Below are 15,877 nucleotides of genomic sequence, written 5' to 3' on the forward strand. Positions count from 1 at the left end.
ACTGCTCAATTATGAAAAAATGAAAATAATAAAAATATTCTTTTCAGCCTCAACCTCCACTGAGTTTAGTTTTAGTCTAGCAGTTTTGGCCAGAGAGGCAGAGACACAACATACTGTCTGTCACGTTCTTGCTAAACATTTCTTACCCCCATCCCTCACTGCAGTGCATTGTCTCCCGTCTCTTCTTCAAGGGGAGGCTTTGTTTGCAAGCGCTGCTGTTGACCCAGCTGCAGGGATCCACTAAGATAACTTCCTCTTCCACCTCCCGCTGTCCCCCCCTCCCCCCCTCTCTCTGCAGCACACCGCTGTGTTGCCCATTGCTCTGCCGCTAACTTCTTTCTTTACGCTACCTGCTTACTCACCTCTGTGAGGATTATACTGCCATGGTGTCTCCTCTACTCCTTCTCCACCCATAATCTTTCATTTCCTTTCTCCTCTTTCTTCCCCCACAGTACCCTCTCCACTTGTTTTCCTTCCCTCCCTACCTGTCCTTGTGCAAAGCCTCGCTCTTGCTCCCTGGCTAATGTAGTATTACAAAGGATTTGCAGAGCCTCAGCAGAACTCCTAATTAATGAAGTGATAACATTGTCTTTGCATCACTCTAACAATTTGATTAAAACCAGAGGAAGCTAATACCTGCATATTGCATTGTTGCAGCAAAACCACAATCACGCTATCTCTATCTTTCTTACAGACAATCTGGTCACAATAACCTCTCCAATAACGCTCTCCAGATAGTCTTACCCCAGCCATATCGTTACTGACAACAAATCGGGCCTGTTCACATGTGCCCTACTTTGAACTGACACAACATCTATCTCTATCAGCCCCTCAGGACCTATCAGCACCACTCCACCTCTTTACCTCTTATGTCTCCTTCCACCTCAGCACACATCATTCATCTTTCTACCTGTGGCCCACCAAACACTCCATTCCACCAGCTCTAACAACCTCTCATCCCCTTTCAACACCATCATTTTTTTTCAGACCCTCGAGCTTCTCTCATCCTATCCCCCTGTCTCAACCTCCCGCCTCAATCAGTCTACCTTTGCCTAAAACCCTCTTATGTCTCTCTCTCTCTCTCAGTCACCCACCCTGTTATTTCGCTGTCCTTTCAGCCTGCGCAGAGCGGAAGAGGGAGTATTACCCGCCAATTTGGCTCCATTCACACCTGTCTGTGTTTGTCTGCCAGTCTTTGTCAATGTCTGACAATATATGGTGCCAAAATTAAGTATATTTAAATTTAAACTTGGTAATTTTACAGCCTGAAATAAATGTAATTGGGGTACTACTTCACAGGAAGTAATAGAAACTTTGAATGGGTTTTCAACAGTGCACTTTTCCCAATAAAATATTGAATACTTTTTATTAACAATACTTAAAGTATTAGAGCTTTAATGTGGATAAGAAAAACAAAACTTTCCCCAATAGGTCAAAAGTGGAGAATTAATGAGAAGGAATCACCCTTTCAAGCCATAGCACTACTCAATTATTTCAGGCTTATCAGCTCTTTACAGAAGTGTGTCTTATCCCACTTCATTACTTCATTGCCGTGTCAACCAAGCTGAGAGGAATTTGTCTCAGTGTGACTCAGATAAAACAGGAAAAACTGGATAGTTTGCACACAATAAAATAAAAGAAAAAGAAAAATCACGTCCCACAAACAGCACGATTCCAGTGTGTGCTACAGTGCAGGAGTTAAAAAATATATATATATATATAATATAATATATATAATATATTATATTTTCTTGTGTTTCTTTTTCCATCAAGCCTGTAGAAGGATATCATTCAGGTGTCATTTCAAGAAATTCAAATACATTCAAATACGCTGCCCAGTCCGCACAGTTAGGCTGCTCCTCTTCTTCTGTAGCCGCTCCTCCCCCAGGCTGCTTCCTGCCCCGCAGGGTTTCTACGGTTACCAGCTGAATGTGGAGCACAGTCAACGCTTCGTCCCGCTCCTCCTGGATAATTAATTAAACAACACTTCTTGTACTGCCGCTCACATATTTGGAGCAGCAAATCACCACATGAATATTCCGTTGATTGGTTTTGATGACTGGGTGGCGATTGTCTGTGCAATCACTATTTCATTAGGAAGAACGAGGGTGCGTTGATTGAGGAACAGCAGACAGACGATGATGATTCATTAGGATTCAAACCAAAAAAGCAAACGATAGTTCGCCATTTGTCATGCAACCTGCTGCTTGCTGATGAATGCACTCTATGGACAAGAGGATTTCAAGTGGCATAGTAACCTGCAACAGAAGTCCAGGATGGATTTCATTTAGGCTTACGCGCCTTGATCTCCTCCTTCATCTCAGAACAAGCGGGAGAATAGAGTGCTCTGATCATCCAGTGTAAATGGCCTCACATTAAAATATACATCTTGAAAGATCATAATGAGAGGTTTAAATCTATGGGGTTTCCTGTCTTTGAATTCATACAGGGACTCACGGATCGCTGAGTTAGCACTCAGCAGCAGCAGCTACAGAGTGGAGCGCGTCAAACGCTACACACACTCATTGACTCCTGGGCCTCGCACTCAATGCAGGACTCGTGGTAGGAGGATTTTCTTTAAAATATGGTAATCCCTGACTGCACCGTGCTGCAGAGACGGTCTGAAATCTGAGTTAAGGAGCGTACAGTGTAAGCTCCTAGAAAGACGGAGGAGCGTATTTAATGAAGTTAGTGACACTTGAGGAGTGAAGTGGAATGAATTGGCTGACACTGAATTCCACTTGATCCTCAGATGTCACACAAACATTGACCCAAAATCTATAATCCATTATATGTGTCATTTTGCACATGCTATACTGTGCCGTATCTATTTCCTCTGGTTTTATTTTACTGTTATCTATATTTTTTATTTTGTTTAGCATGGTTATTAACTGGCAGTGAATTTGCTTTCCGACCATCATCATCATCGCAATCCTAATTCTTGTCTCTTTTCCTCCACAGTAGACGGAAAGAGGGGAGCATAGTAAATGAATAGCAATCGTCTTCATTTTTTTTCTCCTGTCGTTTTGATGCTTTGCCCTCCTCTGTGGCCTCGAAATGAAAGTGCTCTTCAGGAAGGAATTATAATTTGTCTCTCACCAGTTAAAAGAAAAAATGAATGTTTGATTTAAGCAGCAGCCGAGACTCAATGCTTGCGGGCAAGCTGTTTGTGTATGTGCACGTGTGTGTTTAAGCTGAGAGAGGGGGGATGTGGCGCGTGTCTTGTCAGATCCCAAAAGGATGAATAAGAAGCTAATCTCCCTCTTCCAGGGAATTCTACCAGTGATGTCTGAGACACTCCCGTCTCAGCGGGACTGTGTGAGAGCAGTGGAGTGTGCGCTCCCATCTCTACAATAGAATATTTTCAGAGCACGTCTGACCGTTATCTTGCCGTTGGATAGATATAGTTCCTCTTCAAATATGAACAATGCACACAGCGGTGTGCACATACAGACAGTCACTCACAAATACGTCCCCGATCCTTATTTGTGTGGACCACTGAGCCTGCACCCAGTCCTGAATCACATGTTATTCACGGTGTGTTTGTTATCTTTCAAAGCAGGTTTGCTCAGCGTAAAACAACAACAAGGAAGCCGGATGCACATGCATGCATGCGTGCAGGTGTGTTTGTGTGTATTTCCGCAGGGGTGTGCAGGTGTGCATGCAAAATCGGGGCGCATGGAGGGGCTCCGATAAAAAATGTCTCCCAGATTCCCATGGTGTTCTATTTTGACTTGCTTGGAATGACGTCTGCTCCATCAGGGAAATTCCTTTGTTTACCCCCCAGAGAGAGCGTTAACCTCAAAGTCCCTGCCCTGAGGTGGGGGGGGGGGGGGTACGGTAACCATTTTAGGAATGTAAAAGGTGCTGGAAGAAGGCCTAAGGGAAGGGTGAGTCCAACGGCTGCATCATGTGTTTTGATGTTTGATGGAGGGGTGGGGTGGTCGTGGTTCGAGGGTGCAGAGAAAGGTGAGGGAATATCAGTCAAGCCAAGAGCTTCTCTGGTTACAGAAGTGTCCAGACTACTGTTGCTGCCTTCAATGTCTCTTTTAGGGTTGGACAATTGACTTTGAATCATTTATTGGGTTGTCTATGTTGGTACTTTGGTCCCCAAAATGTTGAGGCCATAAAAGACTGTCTAGTGTCATCAACCGTTGTTCATTTAAAATCAGAAACTATAATTATACAGCCTTAAACTAGTGTGGGACTCTCGAGAATTAATTTGATTTCATCACAACTGATCAGTGTTTGCTCCTCTTGCGTAATAAATACATTGTGACCAACAGCTAATAGCTCAGAATGACTCCAAGACAGAACAATAAAACATACTGTACACACCAAATTAAAGAAGTTACAAGTTAAAAATATTGAAGTTCTTTTTAAACTGGAGATGACTTGCTTTATTTATTGATGGGACCCTGTTCACATGTTAGAGAAATGTATTTGCAACAGGTAATTTGTTGTTGATAAAGACAACAGTTTATAATAGAGTTACACATACTCCAGCCACCATCTTTACTGGCCTCTTGTGCCAAATTCAAGCTTTAAATCAGTAGAAGTAGAATTGTAAGTATATTGTAAAAGCAAGGTCATTTATGATGGGTTGTTATATTTTGGGGATGTAATTCATGTGCTTGTCGATTTCATAATTTGAAGTCTAATTACAGCAGCCACTCCATGACAAAGACAGGCTTATAAAAGCAATGAGACAGGTTTTGTTTGGTTTCAATCGCAGTACAGTGCAGTACAGCAGCGCACATCCACGTCATGTTGAAACTGGAGAGCTGAGCTGTGTGTCATGTAGGGTGGAGCTGTGAGACAGGTGCAGAGATAGATTGGCGGCGGGGGGGGGGGGGGGGGGGGGGAGTAGGGTGTGCCTGCTTCATGGCTGTTCTGACAGGCCTTTGGTATTTTTCCAAAGAGTGCGAGCATGTGTGTGAGTCGGAAAACCTGCTCGGAATTTCTCTTGGGATTGTGCAGGTGTGTGTGACTGGAAGCATGACTGCCTTTGTACTATTGTACTCTATTGTATGCTGCAAGAAACTACCTGCTTGTGTCTGTGTGTGTGTGTGTGTGTGTGTGTGTGTGTTCATGTGTTAGGTGATGGACGTGAGAGCACATAGGTGTTGAGCATCTTTCCAACGCAACTGTGGCAATGTGGCAATAGGAGTTTGACAGCTCCAGTACAGAGTTGTACTTGACGGCGTAGTTAAGTGGCACATTCAGGCCCTGTAAGATGCTCAGCCGTGTCTCCGGAAGAACCTGCCGCTGTGCTCGGAAAACAGCAGATGTGCTATTGTGTTGTGTAGATGTTGTGAAATAATACAGCAAATAAAAATCAAATACAGAATTTCAAAATGGAGCAAATGGTCTTGGAGTTGTGTTTTTAGTGAGACATTTAACCAGTATTTTATTTTAAGTAAACATAGTTCTTTGTCCCCTCTCAGTGTATGTGTGTGTGTGCGCTCGTCTGTTATTGGGCATGTCTGCCTGGTAATGCTTTGGCTGCTGTTACGCAGGCCATTGTATTAATACGCTCTCTCAATGTGTTAATATACTGCGAGAATGAGAGCGAGAGACTGAGAGAAAGAGAGCGAATAATTATGTTTCCCCTTTTGTCTCGGCTCCCTCAATTAAGCCCGAAGAGAGGCAGCCAGAGCACATGTCTACTTATCCACTTAAACCTCGGCAACAATAGGACCCCCCAAATTTGCCTCTATCTATCTCTCCCTCTCTCTCTCGTTCTTCATTTCTACCCTCCCCAGTTTTTCACAGTTTTCCATATCAAACTTCTATTCATAGCACAGGACTCCCAATATGTGGTTTTTCTTTTTTTTCCATTCTGTGTCTGCACCAACATCACCACCCTCCCTCATCGTGGGTTTGGCCTGCAGCCTCGCCTCACCTCTCAGCTTTACGTGGGTTTAGCAGAGAGCCCCTTCCTCTCCTCGTTACCCCTCTCCCTCTTCCGTGCTCTGCTGCAGGCCACGGGAAGGAGGAGAAACTAAGAGACTAAACATTTTAGACTGTACACCGCCAGAGGAAAGGCAGCGTTGTGATTTCCCATGTGTTGTGTCAGACAGGATTGTTTTGTTTGTTCGGCCTGTGTGTGTGTGTGTTTTTTCACACTGAACTCAGACTCAGACAGATAGACGCACAGATGAACGATGTGGCTTGGCAACAGTATTTTTTGTTTGTTGCCATTTTTTTTTACGAGTGAGTTATATTGCTTTCCATTTACCCACTATATGTGCCATCTATCTATAAAACATTTTAGATATCAAGTCCTGTGTTTGCATTTATTGTCAAAACATTACACTGATGCCAGATTTAAAAGGAAAGCAGAACTAGCTCCAAAGTAAATATGCAGCACCTGTCATGCATTGTGTGTGCATTGTACTTTGTGTGTTTCTGTTTGTTTTGGGGGGGGGGGGGGTAGGTGGCCAGCATGTGGGTTGGGATAAGTCTCATCAGGCCGGATGGGATGGAGGAGGGATGAGAAATAAAGGCTGGAGGGAGAGGAAGAGGAGGAGAAGTATCAGGGTCAAGTTCAGCTTATGTAACTGCTTCCCACAGATGAGGAGAAATGTGCTGCAGTTTAAATACACAAACACACATGGTGCAGGTTGACCGGTGGAACGAAACACTGTGTATGTGTTCTCTGTACGTGTTCAGCAATGGCCTTCACGTCTCTTATTGTCCTTTTCACTTCTCCTTTTCTGAACTCTCATTTCTGTGTCTTTTCCCAGAACTGTAACACGGTTGATTTATTGTATTTCTGCCCTAGAGAATAAACAAAGTGACAGTACGTTATCTTATTATTAACAATGTTAAAAGCAGCAGCTGTAGGCAGAATGGAGTGAAAGTAACAGGAAGCAGTAAAGTCAGGCCAGCACTGTGGACTTTAGGGAACAAATGCTTTGTTGGCCTTCCAAAATTACTCACCAGATGTGAAGGATGTAAACACACCCTGTACAGATTGACATCTGCTTTGCAATTGATAAAGGCTGTATTTCTCTCTCTCATTTTTTTTTTTTTTTGCATGACAGTGAACTGATTACTCCTCCATTATTTTCCTGCTTGTACGCTTATTAGAACACAAATACATCTGATAGTGTTTGCAACAATGAGATCAGCAGTCAGTCTCCTGACCATCAGTTATATTTGCCTCGTTCTACACATAAACTACATTTTCAGAATCTTTTTCTGAACTGAAAATATGTGCAAAACTACACACAATGAGTGCACTTGCATACCTTCACACTATACATAGCACATTATGGAAATCCTGGTCTACTCTAAGCAGCTCAGGGCTGTTATTAGAGAAAATTAGGTCGTGTTGGAAAGGATCACTTAATTGAGTCTTAAGCTGAAAATCATTCTGCATAGCTGCTTTCATGTTCTGTCATTTTACCCACAATGTCCGTGTGTGTGTGTGCGCGTGCGTGTGCACGCGTGCACATCTCTTTGTCTGCAGGGAAACAAGGGGTGTTATCCCAAAATAATTTGTGCACATGCCTGTACATGCCTGTGTGCTTTCAGGTTGGCAATGAGTTTCAGGTTGCAGATCAAAGAAATTGCAGTTGTTTGTGATTTATTTTCTCCCCCCTCAGGCTCAGACACTACCTCTGCTCTTTGTTTCTGATGATCTGTGAGTTTGTGTATGTGTGTATTTAAATGTGTGTTTCTTCATCTTACTTGCCTCACTGCATTATCTTAACTCCAGGCTTCCTGACCACAGTGTCCTTTATTCTCTTTTATCTCTTATCATATAGACCTCCTCTCTAGTGTGCTTCACAGCTTTCCTTTCAACTTTGCTTCACCCGCTCTATGTGTCCTACCTGGCAGATGCTCTGCAGTAGTTTTTAGAAGCACCTTCCCGTCCTCGTCTTCCTCCTCCTCCTCCTCTGTGATGCGTTTGACACATCAGGTCACTTTGAAGTTGTGAGAGCTCCACTGAAACACTTCTCTCCCTTCTTGTTCCTCTCAGGGCAATCTGACACCGCCGTTTGAGGAAGTGTGGAGGATCATGCGGTCGGTGAGAGAAGACACCGCGCTGATGTGGAGCAATTGATGATGCGGCTGCTCAACCACAGGTAACTACAGTTTGTACACCTTGGTCTCTAACTGCAATAAAAGCACAGCAACAGTAATTTCATTTTGTATAGGGCTGTAAAATCCAGTTTATTTTAATGCTTATATTGCTGCTTTATTTTTCCTAACTTAACAGAAAAGAAACACAAGATTAAATAATTTGTTAAAAACAAACGTTATACTTGTTAGACGAGATGTTGTCAGTTGCTCTCTGCAGTTTGAGCCCACACTGAGAACCTGATGGTGTGGATTTGATGATGTGTGACTCACAGAGGACCAACTGCTCTGACAGCATTTGACTCAGCAGCTTCATGAGCTTACATAACAGAGAGCAAGAGGCGATGCAGGATGCTGGGATAACTTTGTGATCAGCAGTTAAAAACATATTCAACTGTTTAGGGAATATGGCTAATAAATAATTTCGACACCACTGAAGGGGAGAAGTGCTGCGGAAAGTATCAGGCGGTCCATCCTTGTATCAACCGTGCCATGCTGCTGCAGTGCACTGTAACGTTTCAAACACTTACATTTATCAAATTAAAATACAACTATTAAAAGTTTGGGCATTTCAAATGTTAGATGTCTTTGTAGTCACTGAAAATACTGAATGGGACAACAGCAGAAAACCCTCAGGAAGCCTCTGTGAAATGTTAACTGTGCCTGTGCTCTAAATCAATTTTTAATTAACTCTGTTGTCCCTGTGCGACCCCGTCGAGGTGCGTCGTGCTGAGCAAATGACCAAATATTCAGGTCAGTTTACGTAGCCCAAAACTGGCCAGGGGAACCTCCCCCTCAATTGTTGGATACCCGATCCTTGATGTCATCTGCCTGACAGCTGAACTCAACAAGACATTCAAAGAGATCCTTGATACCGCTGACGTATCACCATTAGTTAATGGGTCATCAAATGTTACTCACTCATCCAGCACAGAGATTGACCTGCTTTTCTGCTATAAATGTCAGTAAACGTGCCAATGCCACTAGAGGACAAAGCCTACACTTTGGTAATGATTTAAAAGCAGAGTACATATCTCTCAATGATTTAAAAAATATCCACCTATATATATATATACAAGCTTAAATAATGTGTTTCATCCTTAATCTACAGTTGAATCATGGGAAATGTAGAAAGTCAAAATGGAGACAGTGGTTTCTACGGCGATGTGGCGGGACATCTCTCCCGAAAGCACACGTCCCGGTCACTCCGCATCTCCAGCAAGCAGCCGGTCACCCGACGCTCCCGCCTCTCTTCTTCCGTGAAACAGGAACACAGAAACTCTGATGCCTCAACTCGCTCCTCCAGCACCCCTAGCATCCCACAATCCCTGGCGGAGAACGGCCTGGAACCGTTCAACGCCACAGATGCTTTCGGAGAGTTTGGCATCAACCCTCACTGGACGCAGCGCGTTGCTATGTCAATGAGCCCGGAGTCCTATCAACAAGATGACGACCCGTTGGCCACGCCGACTCCCGAAACCTCAGAGGCGGACACTGTTGCTCAAGCGGGGGAAGAGGACTCCATGGGGGGGGGGGGACGAGGTGGGAGACGTCGTTGGGGAGGAGCGGTACCTCCAGCGAATGACCGAGGGTCCACGGGAGGGAGGGAGTTTTAAAAAGAAGAGGTCCAAGTCAGCGGACATGTGGAGAGAGGACAGCCTGGAGTTCTCTCTGTCAGACCTGAGCCAGGAGCATCTGACCAGCACTGAGGAGATGATAGATGGAGGAGAAGAGGAGGAGGAGGAGCAGTTCACACGCCCCAGAGGCAATGCAGGTGAGGATGGTAAACACCCACTCACATGAATGCAGTCTATTATCTTACAGAATACATGTCCGGTGTTTTCATGGAGTCATTCAGAGGCATACCTTTCATAGGTACAAAGAACACCATCGTCATTGTCAATAGACGTGCTAATAACATTTCTGGTCTTGAATGGATACAGTAGATATTGAAGATTTGGGAATTTTTACTCAGAATATACTTTTCAAAAGAATGATTTCTGATGACTGAGAAAAAGGTCAGTATATACGTTTATCTGTGCGTGTTTGCAGGGGTGTTATCTTGATTTGATTGGTTGTACAGGTGATGAGGGGGAGGAAGGTGGGAAAAATTGCACCGAGACACTCACTGAGTAGCGAAAAGTGATTTGAAAAAAATCAACTGATTGAGGGTGAACTGCCCTCTATCAGTTGCAGTAGTTCAGTTGATCACAGGGTTGTTAGCGTTGCTGGCGCTGGGCAGAAGCTCATGGAGATCAGGGCTACATTAGTCAGTAGCTGCTGAAGGTCTAAGCGCTGAGAATAATGGATGGGCTTGCTGCACATGCACACTCACATGCTCAAGCTCACTCACAACAATCATGCAGATTCACAGAAGGACACAGACACGGATGGAAAAGGTTAAGTCACACATCAAATGTGGCGGAGTAATCTGAAAGTAACTGACAGTAATCAGAATACATTGACCTCACCTGGCTCACACACACACACACACGCACACACACACACACACACACACACACACACACACACACACACACACACACCTACACACACACACACACAAATTCACACACTGCCCTGCAATAACCACCTGTGTATATTCCAGGCTCAGCTGAAAGGGCATCGTCTTTGGACCATCTGTGCAGCCAGCAGAGTCCTGGCCTCAGGGGGCAGAGGAGCCGCTATGCTAAAAACCGGAGAGAAGCCCAATGCGATGGAGAAGGGGAGGAGGGGTTGATGTCTCCTACCGAGGAGGATGGTGGCGGGTATGGAGCATTCACGCTCCCCTGCCGACGCTCCCACTGCCTGTCAGAGGGCTTGGCAGGGCTCGGAATCCCTGCTGCACCATACCCTGCTTTCCAGGGACGTCGTGCACAAACTACTCAGGTTAGATTATATGTTCTGAATATGTGAATAAATATGCAAAGCGGGGGAAACATTAATCGGGTTAAGTCTTCTTTCTCTACTTTTCTGTGGTATCCTGTCTCTTCTGTCTCTCCTTTCTGAAATACAGACCCCTAAATGTAGAATGATAAAGGACTTTGTTTACCGGTAGTGTCCAGGAAGTTCAGTGTTCACAGACATCAGGACAGCAATTAACATCTTGTTGACAACCAGAGACGTTTCCTGTGTGTAGTCATGCTGTGCAGTTGTGTGTGTGTGTGCATGGACATACATCCAAGTATACTGTGTATATTTGTGTAGCGGGGAAAGGGATTACAAGGAGTCAGATAGAAAGTTGCTGTGGGGCGACTTGTTCAACACTGGCCTGGTTTCCTGGTTTCCATTCCCCCTCCAGAAATTAAAGCATTAAAGCGTAATATATTTCATGCCCCGTTCACTAACCACACACACACTGTCATAACACGTATAAATATGCACGCAAAGATATTTTGATCATAATTTAGAAGCTTTTATACGATGTTAAAAAAGCAGATTCACCCAGAGGATAAAACAGGAAGCAAAGTCACTGTTATGCAGCAACAAGAAGCCAATTAATAAGAGATCCAGCGGACAAAACGAAACTACATCTGTAGAATACAGAATGTAATTTCCATGTGTCATTGATTAAAAAAAATTGCCAAATAAGAAGGATCACTACAATAGCGAACCAGGTTTTTCTTTCTACTCATTCCCAGAACCCCCAAGCAACCCTTGGATAGCAGAGCACACTAAGTGCTTATTATAAATTCATCCAGCCAGGCTTAGGGGGTTGTTAGACCGGATATAAATAGACCGACAACACAGCGAAACAACGAGAAAAACAGGGAGAAAGAAAAGTGTGAAAGCACAGAGAACCTCTCGCTCAAAGTGAAAGGCTTTCTTTGAGCAGAAGCCATAAATAATGTTTGTGCACAAACACATTCTGACTCACGAAAGCACAAACACAAAGGCAAAACTTTGTGTAGCCTAAGCTGGTTTGGCTTTGTTTGTGTGTATTTTGGCCATGTCATATTTTAATAACTGTATACATTAATTTAGTTTATGTAACGTTAGTTTTTTCTGTCTCATAGGATATCTCGGGTGTTTTGGGCGAGGGAAGTGAGTATGGCGACAGTGGCATCGATGGCGTCACCACGGAGGTAGACGGGGACGGAGAGCTGGTGTCACGGCGCTGTAAGGCCATGTCGGCCTCTTTCTCAGTGTACTCGGCCGCTGAGAGCAGCGTTTTCAACGGGAGCGACAGCGGGAGCAGCAGTGCCGGAGGAGGGGAAGGACGAGCCGGCGAGGGAGGCAGGGGAGGAGTGTACGAGAATTTCCGGAAGGAGCTGGACAATCAAGCCTGGGTTGGTTACTTTTATATGTGTGTCTTTTTTTTAAATACAGGTTTTAATAATAGATCCAACATGTTCGTTATTATTTAAATTCTTCCATCACTCTCTCGTCAGACGCATCAGGGTCGGGACTGCACGGAGGAGGCTGGCTCCGCTGCGAGTGACGAGCAGAGCAGCTGCACACTCAGTAGTGCGTATCCACCGGACACTCTGATTGGCTGCGCGCAAGGCATAGTCAGGAAAGCAGGAGCTCTGGCTGTGAAGAACTTCTTGGTTCATAAGAAAAGCAAGAAGGTGGAACCTGCAACGAGGCGCAAGTGGAAACACTACTGGGTCTCTCTGAAAGGTGAGCATAGACCCCCCTGCTTTCATGTCTAAACATTCTTTGGATTTTTACCGGTGTCACATTCAGATAAACATCTTATCCTGACCGCAACCTGTTTAATCTCTCTCCCTCTTTCTCCTGTTAGACTGTAATCGCATCAGTCTTTACACAGTCCATGCCCTTGGTTGTCACCTCCACTGTCCTCTCTCACTCTCTTCTGTGTGGCCTTACGTTTCCTCCCCTCCGCCTCATCACCATTTCATTTTACAGCGGCATCCGTGTCCAATCCAATCTCGTCCTTTTGAAATTCACAAGATACGGCATCTGTAGCTGCATCTCTGCCTGCCTCCTGTCCTCATATCCACCCCCCAACAATAAATTAATCTGACTGGCTCATAGTATTCATCCTGACCTCATGTTATACGAGCTCTCGTGATTTTTATGATTGATGATGATGAATGAGGGATTACATTTTTTTTTTTTGCAGTTTATGAGGTATTTTTCACACACATTAGATTGTTGCAATGTAGTGGTCAACAGCCTTGTTTTCATAATTGATTTCAATAAACTTCAATAAAACGGTAAATAAAGTACTTAAGAGAACACCAGTAAGAACATTTTCTGACTTTCTTTTTTCTCTCCGGCTTTTTTCTCTTGATGTGTTCTTCCAGGCTGCACTCTTTTCCTGTACGAGTCAGACGGTCGCTCTGGGATCGACCACAACAGCGTTCCCAAACATGCATTGTGGGTGGAGAACAGCATTGTCCAGGCCGTACCTGAACACCCCAAGAAAGACTTTGTCTTCTGCCTCAGCAACTCAGTGGGAGACGCTTTCCTCTTCCAGGTAAAAGAGACACTGTTATTCAAATGATCCACTATCATGTTACAGTGCCTCTTCTTGGAGAAACAACGGGAGAAGTAAAGTATTATACTCAAACAACAGCTGTATTGGGCCCACACATTTTTCAGTTATTTCATTATTTTTTGGGGTTACATGAAGTGTCAGATCACCAAGAGAGACAGAGATTGATGGGAGTAAGAAGAGATCTAATTTCTCTTGGGGTGTGTTTTTGTGTGTGTGTGTGTGTGTGTGGGTAGCACACAAGTACATGACATTTAGCCATGTGTGGGAGATAAGCCAGTACAGTGTACAGTGTCCATGTGTTTGTTTTATGTCTGACATGTTTAAAGGCCACACTGTCATACCATGACAGTGATCCACCACAGAGTCCATTGTGTAATATTCAAATGTGTCTATTTATATGCATGGCAGCTGTCCACAGTGACGTTCAATCAATGCATGGGAAGATAAGTAATAAGATGATGATGAGATTATTGTGACCACCTTCTGCCAGAGGCTAATAAAGGGACACGTGCTCGTATTCTTTTAGCTGTCAACTTCTTGATTTTTTAAAATGATTATTCTTCAGAGATGTCACCCATTATTTCTCCCTCATTCCTCTCCTGCCAGACGTCAGGCCAGACAGAACTGGAGAACTGGATCACGGCGATCCACTCTGCGTGCGCCGCGTCTCTGGCTCGGCAGCACCACAGGGACGATACAGTGCGACTGCTGCGAACCGAGATCCGTAAACTGGAGCAGAAGATCGACATGGACGAAAAGATGAAGAAGATGGGAGACATGCAGCTGTCGACCGTCACTGACGCCAAGAAGAGGAAGACCATTCTCGAGCAGGTACACGGAGCAGGGACGGAAGGAGGCAAAGGGGAGTTATGAGTCAGGAACTCTGAAAGTACTCAAACAGATTAACGCCTGTTTTCATACAGTAATAACAGGCATGGTCAAAAACAGAGGAATCGTTATCAGTGTGAAATAGCCTTCATATATTTCCATACTGTAAATTAGTCATACTTTATGTCCATGTGATGCTGATGTGAACCAGGTTTGTGATCTCATGTGATGAGCACCCAACTGAATTCCTTTAACCTCCAGTTGAGTTGAGTGAAAACACCTAAGGCTACAGATGCACATCTTTGTACCTTCAAACTGCACTGTTGCTCTCACACACGGGAATCGCAGCGCTAAATCACCTTTACTGCATGCCGACATCCAGACAAAATGTTCTTGAGGAGTACTTGCAATGACAGATGTGTTATGACAAATATTCCGACCGGTGCTCATTTATAATTACCTTCAAGTACAGCAGAATGCAGAATATTCATAACACGTGTTGAAACACATGCAACGCATGCTATTAGTCCGCAGGTGAGCCTGCAATCTCTTGCTAATACTTCCATATTTAATAGCTGTTTTGAGACGAGTCACAGCTGGAATTTCAAAGCTCTTTTAGGATCTGATTTTTTTTTTTACTTTCAGTGGAACATCGCGTGTAGCTTTATTCGAACTCCATGCAAGTCTGGAGTTGCTGGTGAATGTTAAAGCAGCATTGCCTGTAAACATTGCCGGAGAGCTTAAGAATGTGCCCTCAAACAATAGGGCTCCTTATGGGAGCAAGCCTCTGTGTCTTTGTATGTGTGCGGCACATGGTTGATAGTCAATAAAAGAAAACAATATTACATAAAAAAGCACCAGGAAGGAGTCAATCTCAACCATGCAGAACATGTCCCATTTCTGAGAACCCACTAGGACTTTGATTGCCTACTATAAAGGCACATTAACTAAATTGTGGGATCAAAGGACTGAAAAAGCCTTAACCCGAGTGGCTGATAACATCATTGTCTGACGTTTTTCAAGATCATTATCTGGAGCAACGTTAATCTACAAAATGAGTTTACATAAACAGACAGGCCTGGGATCTACGTTGAATTAAAGACTTAAAGAAAGAGCAGATGTATTAAGTCCTGGAACTAATAGGTGACGGTAGGAACCAGTGCAAATCAAGCCTAGATTGTGTTTCATTGCAAGTGTGTGTGTTCCTGTGTTCCACCTCCCACGGCCCACCCTGTGATACATTTCACATAGCACAGCAGGTCGTTGACTGGTGGGGGTTGTGTTGGTGAGTAATACCTCTCCACAGGGGCTTCAGCACTCCCACATCTCACTCCTCCTGAAATGACCAAATAGCCATCTAACAAAGGGTGATATGTTATGCATATTCTATTATTATGATTAAAAAATTCCACCCGTGGCCAAATCGGCAGCAACTCCATGGATAAATCTGGATCCAATCAGCAAAGTCTGTTTGTCTTGCATAATCACAAG

General features: G+C 44.1%; 1 protein-coding gene across 1 annotated transcript in view; it reads left to right on the forward strand.

The window, feature by feature from the left end:
- Window positions 1–15,877, forward strand: part of tiam1a (TIAM Rac1 associated GEF 1a) — a 49,797-nt gene that overhangs the window by 5,663 nt on the left and 28,257 nt on the right. The window contains 8 exon segments of the mRNA XM_079171127.1: window positions 7,991–8,096; window positions 9,203–9,619; window positions 9,621–9,865; window positions 10,700–10,980; window positions 12,108–12,380; window positions 12,483–12,714; window positions 13,365–13,537; window positions 14,165–14,389. Of these exon segments, the coding sequence (XP_079027253.1) occupies window positions 9,210–9,619; window positions 9,621–9,865; window positions 10,700–10,980; window positions 12,108–12,380; window positions 12,483–12,714; window positions 13,365–13,537; window positions 14,165–14,389 (1,839 nt within the window). The 5' untranslated portion in view covers window positions 7,991–8,096; window positions 9,203–9,209.

This window comes from Pholis gunnellus (genome assembly GCF_910591455.1).
Source record: "Pholis gunnellus genome assembly, chromosome: 13".
Taxonomy (NCBI): domain Eukaryota; kingdom Metazoa; phylum Chordata; class Actinopteri; order Perciformes; family Pholidae; genus Pholis; species Pholis gunnellus.